General features: G+C 46.5%; 1 protein-coding gene across 8 annotated transcripts in view; it reads right to left on the bottom strand.

Annotated features, from left to right (window-relative positions):
• Positions 1 to 2,362: 2,362 nt before the first annotated feature.
• The window catches only part of LOC129393010 (neuroblastoma breakpoint family member 15-like), a 30,928-nt gene continuing 21,373 nt past the window's right edge, over positions 2,363 to 11,917 (bottom strand). For 7 of the 8 annotated variants that reach the window (XM_063606195.1, XM_063606194.1, XM_063606185.1 and 4 more), the window contains exons 3-10: positions 10,702 to 10,807; positions 9,652 to 9,866; positions 8,527 to 8,599; positions 7,858 to 8,063; positions 6,516 to 6,567; positions 4,057 to 4,229; positions 3,234 to 3,342; positions 2,363 to 2,620 (exon numbers count right to left, since the gene is read on the bottom strand). In XM_063606195.1, the coding sequence (XP_063462265.1) occupies positions 2,377 to 2,620; positions 3,234 to 3,342; positions 4,057 to 4,229; positions 6,516 to 6,567; positions 7,858 to 8,063; positions 8,527 to 8,599; positions 9,652 to 9,866; positions 10,702 to 10,807 (1,178 nt within the window). In that variant the 3' untranslated portion in view covers positions 2,363 to 2,376. The remainder of the gene's footprint in view (positions 2,621 to 3,233; positions 3,343 to 4,056; positions 4,230 to 6,515; positions 6,568 to 7,857; positions 8,064 to 8,526; positions 8,600 to 9,651; positions 9,867 to 10,701; positions 10,808 to 11,917) is intronic. The other variant, XM_063606197.1, reaches the window with a different exon arrangement.

Below are 11,917 nucleotides of genomic sequence, written 5' to 3'. Positions count from 1 at the left end.
CGCCCGGCCAGCCGCCCCGTCCGGGAGGGAGGTGGGGGGGGGGTCAGCCCCCCGCCCGGCCAGCCGCCCCGTCCGGGAGGGAGGTGTGAGGGTCAGCCCCCCGCCCGGACAGCCGCCCCGTCCGGGAGGTGAGGGGCGCCTCTGCCCGGCCGCCCCTACCGGGAAGTGAGGAGCCCCTCTGCCCGGCCAGCCGCCCCGTCCGGGAGGGAGGTGCGGGGGTCAGCCCCCCGCCCGGCCAGCCGCCCCGTCCGGGAGGGAGGTGGGGGGGTCAGCCCCCCACCCGGCCAGCCGCCCCATCCGGGAGGGAGGTGGGGGGGGTCAGCCCCCTGCCTGGCCAGCCGCCCTGTCCGGGAGGTGAGGGGCGCCTCTGCCCAGCCGCCCCGTCTGAGAAGTGAGGAGCCCCTCTGCCCGGCCAGCCGCTCTGTCCGGGAGGGAGGTGGGGGGGTCAGCCCCCCACCCGGCCAGCTGCCCCGTCTGGGAGGGAGGTGGGGGGGTTAGCCCCCCACCTGGCCAGCCGCCCCGTCCGGGAGGTGAGGGGCGCCTCTGCCCGGCTGCCCCTACCGGGAAGTGAGGAGCCCCTCTGCCTGGCCAGCCGCCCAGTCCAGGAGGGAGGTGAGGGGGTCAGCCCCCCGCCCGGCCAGCCGCCCCATCCGGGAGGTGAGGGGCGCCTCTGCCCGGCCGCCCCTACTGGGAAGTGAGGAGCCCCTCTACCCGGCCAGCCGCCCTGTCCGGGAGGGAGTTGGGGGGTCAGCCCCCCGCCCGGCCAGCCGCCCTGTCCGGGAGGGAGGTGGGGGGGGGGGTCAGCCCCCGGCCGGGCCAGCCGCCCTGTCCGTCCGGGAGGTGAGGGGCGCTTCTGCCCGGCCGCCCCTATTGGGAAGTGAGGAGCTCCTCTGCCTGGCCACCACCCCATCTGGGAGGTGTACCCAACAGCTCATTGAGAACGGGCCATGAAGACAATGGCGGTTTTGTGGAATAGAAAGGGGGGAAAGGTGGGGAAAGGATTGAGAAATCGGATGGTTGCCATGTCTGTGTAGAGAGAGGTAGACATGGGAGACTTTTCATTTTGTTCTGTACTGAGAAAAATTCTGCCTTGGGATCCTGTTGATCTGTGACCTTACCCCCAACCCTGTGCTCTCTGAAACATGTGCTGTATCCACTCAGGGTTGAATGGATTAAGGGCGGTGCAAGATGTGCTTTGTTAAACAGATGCTTGAAGGCAGCATGTTCGTTAAGAGTCATCACCACTCCCTAATCTCAAGTACCCAGGGACACAAACACTGCGGAAGGCCGCAGGGTCCTCTGCCTAGGAAAACCAGAGAACTTTGTTCACTTGTTTATCTGCTGACCTTCCCTCCACTATTGTCCTGTGACCCTGCCAAATCCCCCTCTGCGAGAAACACCCAAGAATGATCAATAAAAAATAAAAAAATAAAAATTAAAAAAAAAAAAAAAAAAGAAATGCAGCTACATTATCTTTTTACTTTTTTCGAACCCAAAATATCTCTTCTCCTTTTTGTTGTGTGATTTGTGGTGATATGGACTATGTGAAGGAGACAGGTCAGTTGTGCTGCTCAGTGTTCTACATTCTGCAGTTGTCTGGTGATTGCCTCCTATGAAACTCAGGCTAAGCGTTTTCTGCAAGAACATGGCATTGTTCATATTCTGCACCGGCAGAGTCCTGGGTGACATGCTGTCTCCTGCCACCGGCTCCCGACTCCTGTTCTCTACAGGATGGAATTGAGAGGAGCAGGGCTAAGGCCTCCCAATGCTGTTTGTCCATCTAGCTGTGGTCTTCCTAAGTACTGACACCAATTGGAGGCTGAAGGACTGTGGCTTCTCTAACCAAAGGAGCCTAGCGGGTTAACAATTGTCAAGAGCAGTTGGTGGTTCTGAAATACAATCCTCAGCCAAGGATCCCTCCTGTGTTACAGATGGATCAGCTAAAACAAGCCAACACTGAAGACACAAAGAATGAGGTTAGGTTCATTGAAACCAGGGTAACAATTTTGGATGAGCTAAACACAAAGATGACACTGACATTGAGCAGGTATAGAAGCTCAGAGACATGCCTGCAAAATGAAATCCCTGAGAAATTTTGTAGCCACCCAGAGATACGTGGTTCAAATTAAAATGTCTGACTGATCACTCCCGGCATGTGCTGCACAGTTATGTGAATGTGTCACACCTAACGTGGGTCCATTGTCTTCAGACTGAGCACAGGTTGCCAATGGCATGGTTTGAGAATAGGAAAAGAGCCATGCCCACTGACCCATCCTATGTCTGGGCTTCCAAATGGAACTGTACTTTCATTCAAATCTTCACGTGCCTATAGGTCCTGCCTGCAGGAATGACATCTCTCAGCTTAGTAAGGGCTGTTTATTGTGGGAATATGACTTCCATCTGGAACACCAGGTGGAGACTTGTCACCGTCAAAGTAAAAAACCTATTGTCCACGTAAAGGGCGAAGCTGATGTGCTGTTCCTCAAATGAGTAAAACACACTTCTGTAGTGCTGGAATGAGTCAGGTAGTTCAAAGTACATTGACGGAGTCGAATAACATCTATCCAGTGAGTCCTGTAAGACTTCAGGCTCTTCCACTTCCATCAGCATGCCGTTGAGCCTGGAAAAGGAGACAAAACTAAAGAAGCAGCCAGGGAAAATCAGACACCACAGAGCCCCACTAGATTTCAGAAGTAACATAAGGAAGTGGCTAGAAAAGAAAAAGGATAGATCCATTAATGAGGTAAAAAAAAAAAATTTATTGCCTTTATGTTGGGATAGAACAGGGCCAGGTAGAAAACAATGAAAGAGAAAGACAGAGAGAGAGAGAGAGAGACAGAGACAGAGAGAAAGTGAGCTAGTGAATTGGCCAGGTGGCATACTGGTAAGGGAGTAAAAGGACACTCTGAGTTAGTGCCCTCATGACACACAGCAAACTGTGATCATGAAAAGAGTGAGCTCAATAGTTTTCCATAAAATATGCTCAAAATTCGATGCAGTGGCCATGAGAGTACAGCTTTTGAAGTATGGTCAACCTATGGTACGTTAGTAAATGATAAGGGGAGGAAGAAATGGAAACCTAAACATCTACTGCAATGAAAACCAACAGCAATGACAGTAGGAGTAATTCAGCCTTCGTTGAAAACGTGACATCAAACACACTCTGGTTTCCCTGAATCTGTTGCCTCCAGGTGTTAACACAGAATTAAGCATCCACAATTGCTGAAAGTTACCTGGGGCATGGTGGGTTTTGATCTTCTTCCCCTTCTTTTCTTCCCCTTCTTCTTTTCTTCTTTGATCTCCTTCCCCTTCTTTTCTTCCCCTTCCCCTTCTTTTCAATTTCTGCAATACATTCAGACATGGACAGACACATTAAGCTGATTCCCCTACACACATAACAATCCACTGTCTAATCCTCACACAGGGACCTCAGGCTCCTCAGCATAAGAATAGGACACTGTGAGAGATATATTTCAGGAGGCCTGAAGGCTGGTCATGATAGAAATTCCTCAGTTTTTCTCCCAGAAACTGTGGGTAAAATGTCCCTATTCTAGTAGATCGTTATCCCAATATCATTTGTCCCAAGTTTGTGCAAACAGTTATGCCATATTTTTCCAATCAATTTAAAGCAAATACCCTCAAATGATTTCTAGGAGAAAAATTGCAATATTTAGCCCTGTCTCATCAAATACTCAGATTGTTCATGGTTGTGAGGACTTTAGACACTGAAATTAGAGTGAAAAAGGAAATCTACAAACCCTTGAGTCAAAATCATAGTTCTCTGAATTTGTCACATCTGCCCAGGTCCAATGTCATGAGAGTAGAATCAGAGTGCCACAGGTATGGCCTGAGACTAGGAAGAGAGCCATGCTCACTGACCCATCCCATGTCTGGGCTTCCAGGTAGAACTAGAGTTTCATTCAACCTACATGTGCCTATAGGTCCTCACTGCAGCAATGACATCTCTCAGCTCAGTAATGGCCACTTGGAGCAGGAATATGATCTTTATATGGAAGACTCAGTGGATCCTTATCACCTTCATAGAAAGGTACTCACCTCCCACGTCAAGAAAAAAGCCAACATGTTTTTCCTCCAATGCATAAAACGAACTTCCATAGGCCTGGCAGGAGTCAGGCTGTTCAAGACAACTGGAAGGAGTTGAATAACATCTATCCAGTGAGTCCTGCAAGACTTCAGGCTCTACTACCTCCAGCAGCTCCCTGCTGAGCCTGGAAAAGGAGGAAAAAGTAAAGAATAAGCCAGGGGGAATCAGAAACCACACAGCCCCAGCTAGATTTCATGGCTAACGTAAGGAAGAGTTTGAAAAGAAAAAGGACAGATCCATTAATGAGGTAAAAAATTATTGCCTTTATGTTGGGATAGAACAGGGCCAGGTAGAAAACAACAAAAGAGATAGACACACACACACAGAGTGAGCTCAGTGAATTCGTCAGGTGACACACTGATGAGGGAGTCAAAGGACACTCTGTATTTGTGCTCTCAGGACAAACAGTGATCAGTGATCATGAAAAGCATGTCCTCAATAATTTTGCAAAAAATGTGCTCAAGTTTCCCTGCAGTTACCTTGAGAATACAGCTTTTGAGGTATGGTCAACCAATCCAGTCTCTCATTGCTGGATATTTGGCTTGGTTCCAAGTCTTTGCTATTGTGAATAGTGCCACAATAAACATATGTGTGCATGTGTCTTTACAGCAGCATGATTTATAATCCTTTGGGTATATACCCAGTAATGGGATGGCTGGGTCAAATGGTATTTCTAGTTCTAGATCCCTGAGGAATTGCCACACTGCCTTCCACAATCGTTGAACTAGTTTACACTCCCAAAAACAGTGTAAAAGTGTTCCTATTTCTCCACATCCTCTCCAGCGTCTTCAACATTCTTAAAGAAAAGAATTTTCAACCCAGAATTTCATATCCAGCCAAACAAAGCTTCATAAGTGAAGGAGAAATAAATCCTTTGCAGAGAAGCAAATGCTGAGAGATTTTGTCACCACCAGGCCTGCCTTACAAGAGCTCCTAAAGGAAGCACTAAACATGGAAAGGAACAACCGGTACCAGCCACTACAAAAACATGCCAAACTGTAAAGACCATTGACGCTAGGAAGAAACTGCATCAACTAACGGGCGAAATAACCAGCTAACATCATAACGACAGGATCAAATTCACCCATAACAATATTAACCTTAAATGTAAATGGGCTAAATGCCCCAGTTAAAAAAACACAGAATGGCAAATTGGATAAAGAGTCAAGACCCATCAGTGTGCTGTACTCAGGAAACCCATCTCACATGCAGAGACACACATAGGCTCAAAATAAAGGGATGGAGGAAGATCTACCAAGCAAATGGAAAACAAAAAAAGGCAGGGGTTGCAATCCTAGTCTCTGATAAAACAGACTTTAACCAACAAAGATCAAAAGAGACAAAGAAGGCTACTACATAATGGTAAAGGGATCAATTCAACAAGAAGAGTTAACTATCCTAAATATATATGCACCCTATACAGGAGCAGCCAGATTCATAAAGCAAGTCCTGAGAGACCTACAAAGAGATTTAGACTCCACACAATCATCATGGGAGACTTTAACACCCCACTGTCAATATTAGACAGATCAATGAGACAGAAGCTTAACAAGGATATCCAGGACTTGAACTCAGCTCTCCACCAAGCAGACCTAAAAGACATCTACAGAACTCTCCACCCCAAATCAACAGAATATACATTCTTCTCAGCACCACATCACACTTATGCCAAAATTGACCACATAGTTGGAGGTAAAGCACTCATCAGCAAATGTAAAAGAATGGAAATCACAACAAACTATCAGACCACAGTGCAATCAAATTAGAACTCAGGATTAAGAAACTCACTCAAAACCACACAACTACATGGAAACTGAACAACCTGCTCCTGAATGACTACTGGGAAAATAACAAAATGAAGGCAGAGATAAAGATGTTCCTTGAAACCAATGAGAACAAAGACACAACATACCAGAATCTCTGGGACACATTTAAAGCAATGTGTAGAGGGAAAATTATAGCACTAAATGCCCACAAGAGAAAGCAGAAAAGATCTAAAATTGACACCCTAACATCACAATTAAAATAACTAGAGAAGCAAAGCAAACAAATTCAAAAGCTAGCAGAAGACAAGAAGTAACTAAGATCAGAGCAGAACTAAAGGAGATAGAGACACAAAAAAACCTTCAAAAAATCAATGAATCCAGGGCTGGTTTTTTCAAAAGATCAACAAGAAAACCCTGTTTGGCTAGTTCACCTGGCTCATCTGATGGCAAGTTCCTATCTTGAGAGGACTATGAAATTAAAACCAATACAAGTGCCACAAATAACATACAACATTGTAAATCAGCACAATTTGTAGCTGGGTGAATGGAAGAAATAGTTCTATTCATCACTTCCTCATTTTCCCTAAATCTACAATCTCCAGATGTCACTATTGAATTAACAGCCAACAATTCCACAACATTACCTGGGAGACACTGGCCCTTTTTCTTCCTCTTCCTCATCATCACTTTCATTTTCTGTAAATAAATTGAGAGAAGCAGGTCACATTAAGCAATTCATACTTCACATATGAAGAAATCACTGTCCAGTCATAGCACAAGGACATAACTATTCTCAGTGCAAGAATAAGGATTCTGACAGGAATATTCTAGGGTGTCCTAGATTAACTTTGGTGAGAATTAGATGACCCTGCTTTCCAGATCCACAGGCCAAAATCTCCCTCTACGTGTAGACCATAATGCCATATTCCCTACCTGAGTCAAAGTTAAACAAAATTTTTCCCCCAAAAAAATCTCCAAAAATTGGTCAAACAATTTTCTAAGAGTGTTGCTGCAATACGGACTTATATCACCAGGTAACATGGACATTAAATGTTTACAGGCATCTATACATGAAACACGACTGATAGATAAATTTGAACAACTCTTGCTTTAAAAAGAATCTGTGATTTGGGAGGCCAAGACAGGTGAATCATTTGAGGTCATGAGTTCAGGACTACCCTGGCCAATATGGGGAAACCCTGTCTCTACTAAAAATACAAAAATTAGCCAGATGTGATGTTGTGCACCTGTGGTCCCAGCAACTCAGGAGGCTGAGGCAGGAGAATCACTTGAACCTGGGAGGCAGAGGTTGCACCAAGCCAAGATGGTGCCACTGCACTCCAGCCTGGGTGACAGAGCAAGACTCCATCGCAAAAAAAAAAAAAAAAAAAAAAAATCCACGATGCTACAAAGAAACATTAGATCAGCCATTGCATTGACAGGGTGGAAAACCAGGGTCCAGCCTTCCTTTATGGAAATATATCAGCAAAGTAAAGAAGAAAAGTTTCCGTCCTGATTTCAGGGTGACTGTGCAGCTAAGCAAGCTGACTTAAAGGAGATCCAGATGAAAGCTGAGAGCAGTGAAGCCTGGGGAACAATATTTCCAAATACAAAGGCAAGGCTGCCAGCTTCCTTAAACAGGCATAGAAACTCCATGGACATTGTTCAGGGACAGATGACTTAATCACAGATGACAAGAGATACTGAATTGAAGCTAGGAGGCCTGACAGATACTGCCTGTGCACCTCCTGCACTCAGGTGACTATGAGATTGTCACACTGGCCTGGGGTTGAGTAACCTGATACTGGGGACTGGCAGACAAAGGCATGACATTAGCTGAGAAGGACAAAAAAAACTCCCTGATATCTGTTTAGAAACTCATCATAGTTTTTTATTCAAATCAATTTGTGTTTATAGAGCCTGTCTTCAGAGTTTATCTTCCTCAGCCTAGAGAGAGGTATGAGACACAAGGAAAACAGAGGCTACCTGGAATAATGTGTACAGCATCCTCCCATTCAACATGAGAGGATGAGCCAATGAGAGTTGAGTCGACTTTGTCTTCCTCAAATGTGAATTTGGTTTTCCTATGTGGCTGGTTGGAGTCATAAGGGCCATGGCTATTTGAACAAGTGATGGCACATTCCTCCAGTGAGTCCTCAGGGACTTCCTTTTCTTCAGCCTTCTGCATCTCCCTGATGAGCCAGGTGGGACAGAGATGACAGAAGATTAAACACAGAGGGATTGAACCCCAGGGAGTCCTAGCTGGTTTTGACAGGCGGCATTAAGAGAGTGGTCCCAGAAAGCAAAATGGAGGTTCCCATTAAGAGGGAACATGCAATCCTGTTCTCTCTGCAACAGATCATGCCTGCCATGGGAACCAGAGAGGAAGACAGCAGCTGGTGTTCATTGCACTGGACAGATAGGAGCTGAGGAGGATGAAGACTCAGCTATCCCTGTACGGTGCAGACATGACACTTGGCACACATAGAGAAACACGACAGCTGCCGCACCCTGTGTCTAAGCTGGGTTCAATTTCACATACTGTGGCCAAGGGGATGCGGGCTTTTGGCCCACCATAGATGCTAGAGAGGGTGTGCCTCCTAGACATTTTCATGTGTTACCACCCATTACTTGCTCCCGAGTATTCAGTGTTACCTGGGGGGAGATGATTTCTGCACTTTCTCAGCCTCCTCAACTTGAACATCTTCATCCTCATCTTCGTCATTTTCTATAAATACAAAATGTTCGTTCAGATATTTCCCACTTCACATTCCGCAAGCACAGTCAGCCCAACGTGCACAGAGACGTGAACATCTACGTATGGTTCAGCATTGTACTGAAAACTCTCATGTTTTATCTTTCACAAGATGCCCTGGCATGGTTTCCTGATCCATCGGGCAATGCATTTCTGATGTGGAGGGCCACCATCAAGATGTGGCCAAATACTGAAAAGAACTTTTGCTTCCCATATCACTGGAGGCTTGTGCAGCCTCTCTCTGGACTTTGGCAGCTGTCTCCCCCATCCTGCCACAGATCTGATTCCCAGGAACAGGCTTGGTGTCCTGTCACAGTTCGCATTTCAAACCTCATTCTTTCTCTTAGGAGAGGACAAACTTGTCCCACAGTCCTCTATGCGTCATGAGACTGCACAGGCCCTCCATGTGGCTTCTGCTGTGTTATTCAGGGACATTCTATCCATGGGGAGTGCTCCAGTCTGAAGCACTTCCTACCACCAAATGCCCCCACATCAAGTGCCTTCTCCAACACCACATGGAGAGGGGCTTCATCTCATTTTGAAAAGCATTCGTAAGTGTTCCCATATTTGGATGCTTCAGACCCTTGCAAGAGACAATTTGTCTGCCTTTGCACATGGAGAGAGAGAAACTCTGGAAAGATAAATCACTCACTCACCGACACTTACTAAGAACATTGCCCAAAAGACAGCCTGGGAACCTTCATTCTTAGCCCAGAGCTCTTTTCACTCCAACAAGCGCCCTCCCATCACAGCCTCCTTCCTGTCCTTTAAAACTAGATAGATGCTGCCTCTTGCTCCAAAGACCACCTTCCATCAAGGAAGGAGGGACACTTGCAATACTGTGACCTCCAAACCCATGGGTTTCCCATCTCTGTTCTTACCCAGGAAGTCCTGGTCATGTCATGGCCACATAGGTGTAGCGGGAAAAAAACCCCACTGATACAACTGTCATTGTGAAAGTATGGAGGTCTGGAGCCTCTCATAAGCCTGGGGTTTTGGGTCATCAGGGCCTATGGCCACCTTACCTGGGCTGAGCTTTTGGACAAGTTGCTGTGCCAGTCTACACCCCTCAGCCAGCTGTTCTTGGAGGTCCTGCCCCTGGGACTTGTCCGGCTCATCCGGAGTGAGGAGGGCCTGGACATGATCATTCAATGAGCGGGCGGCATCTCTCCCTTCCCATAACTTCTCCTTTAACTGGGTCAGCTCTCGTTCCTGAGAGTGAGCCAGGACTTTATATTGCCTAAGGTGAGACGGTAGAGAAAATTTAAGAGTAGAAAGGGTTGAGTGATCCGTTCAAATATTCCAACAGAGACTTCTGAGACAATGTCCTCAAGGAGACCTTCAAGCAGAAGGTCAGCACATGTTGAAAGGAATGTCTGTGGCCAAGAGAAAGAATAGAAAATGGTTTACAGGCTTCCTCTGTATCAGAGAGGGCTCCTGCAAGATCCTCGATGATGTTCCATTCATCTTTCCCTTCTGTAAACAAAAGTAGGTGTCTTCCTAATTCCGTTTCAAAAAGACATCCTTTCAGTTCCTCACTCTGGCCATGGACATTTCCATGTGAAAATACACATAGTGCATCTTGCGGCCACTAGATACAAAGCCATGTACAGAAATGAGGCCAGATGCAGATGGGGCGAATTGAAAAGATGAAAGAAGAAAAGAATGACAGGGTCGAGAAGGCAACATTGATTGAGTGAAAGAATGAGAAGCCGCAGTCAGTCAGGAGGTGATTCTCACTCAGGGTAAGTGGGGTGGTGACGGCACACCATTTTGAGTATACTGAATGCTGCTGTGTGGTTCACACTCCTTTGGTTAATTTCGTGTTATGTAAATTTCACATCAACAATTACTTGCTCGAAAAAGAGAAAACAAGGCCCTGACAAACAACTGCAACCCATACATTTTCATTATACTTCTTCTCTGCTTGATAAATACTTGTGTGTTGCGAGCCTGCCATGGCAATTCCTGCCCTTCCCCTGGCCCAGCTTCGTTCTTATTTCTCCCCACCGAGCTGTTGTACTTCAGAGATGTACACACCTGCCCCCCTGCCTGCCCCCATGGGGTCCCCTCACCTGAGCTCCTCAGCTTGCCTGAGCTGCTCCACAAGCTTCTCCTCCTTGAACTGTCGTCGCTCATTCCTCAGCATAGATTTTATGAGGTCTTCGCACTCTTCATATTCTGAGAAAAGACAGACACGCCTGCCTCAGTGGAAGGCTGGACATGCTGCTGTGGTCATTGCCTACAGGGCAGGAGCCAGGTCCATCCCAAGGACAAAACTCTCCCCAGTACCAGGGTCTAGACAGGGATTTCCACATCTTTACTCTTCAGTCTCCTGACTTTCTGGCATCTGATCCTCCAAAATTTAGAGATGAACAAAGAGAACCTCAAGGGCACATCAAGGAATCATCTGACAAGATGATTCAACCACAACGAAGTGGAGTCAGAATTCACAGTCCCTGAGGTCTGACTCTGAATGCGGGGCCACTTTCCCAAGCCTTGCAGCCTCTCCTCTAAAACACTGCACTGGGGCATGAGTAGTGATTTCTTGTATAGTCGGGAAGGCCCCTAGGACTATGAGACTGATGGTTTCCCTTTTACTGGGAATTTCAAGGACAAGTAAGCGAAAGATTTTTAAAATCTTTGATTTTTAAATCATATCTTCAGTTATGATTTTAAGAATCATATCTTCAGTTATGATTTTAAGAATCATATCTGAAGCATAAAGTGTGACACATAACACCATAAGGCCATGAAGGAAATATGCCCAAATGCTAATAAAGTTTGTGTTAATTTAGAAACAGCAGAATGAAGAACTAATAGATAGTGTTTACTGTGTGCCAATAAATGTTCTAGGAGATTGACAAGAAATAGCTCATGTAATTCACTGCAGCAATTTACAGAGGTAGGTATTATTGTAGTACCCTCTGAACAGGTGAGGTAACTGAGGGACAGACAAGACAAGCAACTTGGATGGAGCCCAGGAGACAGGCCCACGGTCCCTACTCTGTACACTGCACTGCTGTCTCCACACATTCTCGGGTGCGATCTTTCTTCCTCTTTAGCAACAAGACTCTGTGCCCCAGGAAGCAGGACTTTACTCTCACCAAGCTACTCTCTGCTTTTTATTCTTATTTTTATTTATCATTATTATTATTATTATTATTTTTACCAGTCTTGCCCTGTCGCCCAGGCTGGAGTGCAATGGCAAAACCTTGGCTCACTGCAACCTCAGCCTCCTGGGTTCAAAGGATTCTCCTGCCTCAGCCTCCTGAGCAGGGGTGATTACAG

Source organism: Pan paniscus, chromosome 1 (assembly GCF_029289425.2).
Source record: "Pan paniscus chromosome 1, NHGRI_mPanPan1-v2.0_pri, whole genome shotgun sequence".
NCBI classification, from domain to species: Eukaryota; Metazoa; Chordata; class Mammalia; order Primates; family Hominidae; genus Pan; species Pan paniscus.
This window is presented reverse-complemented; position numbering and strand designations above follow the sequence as displayed.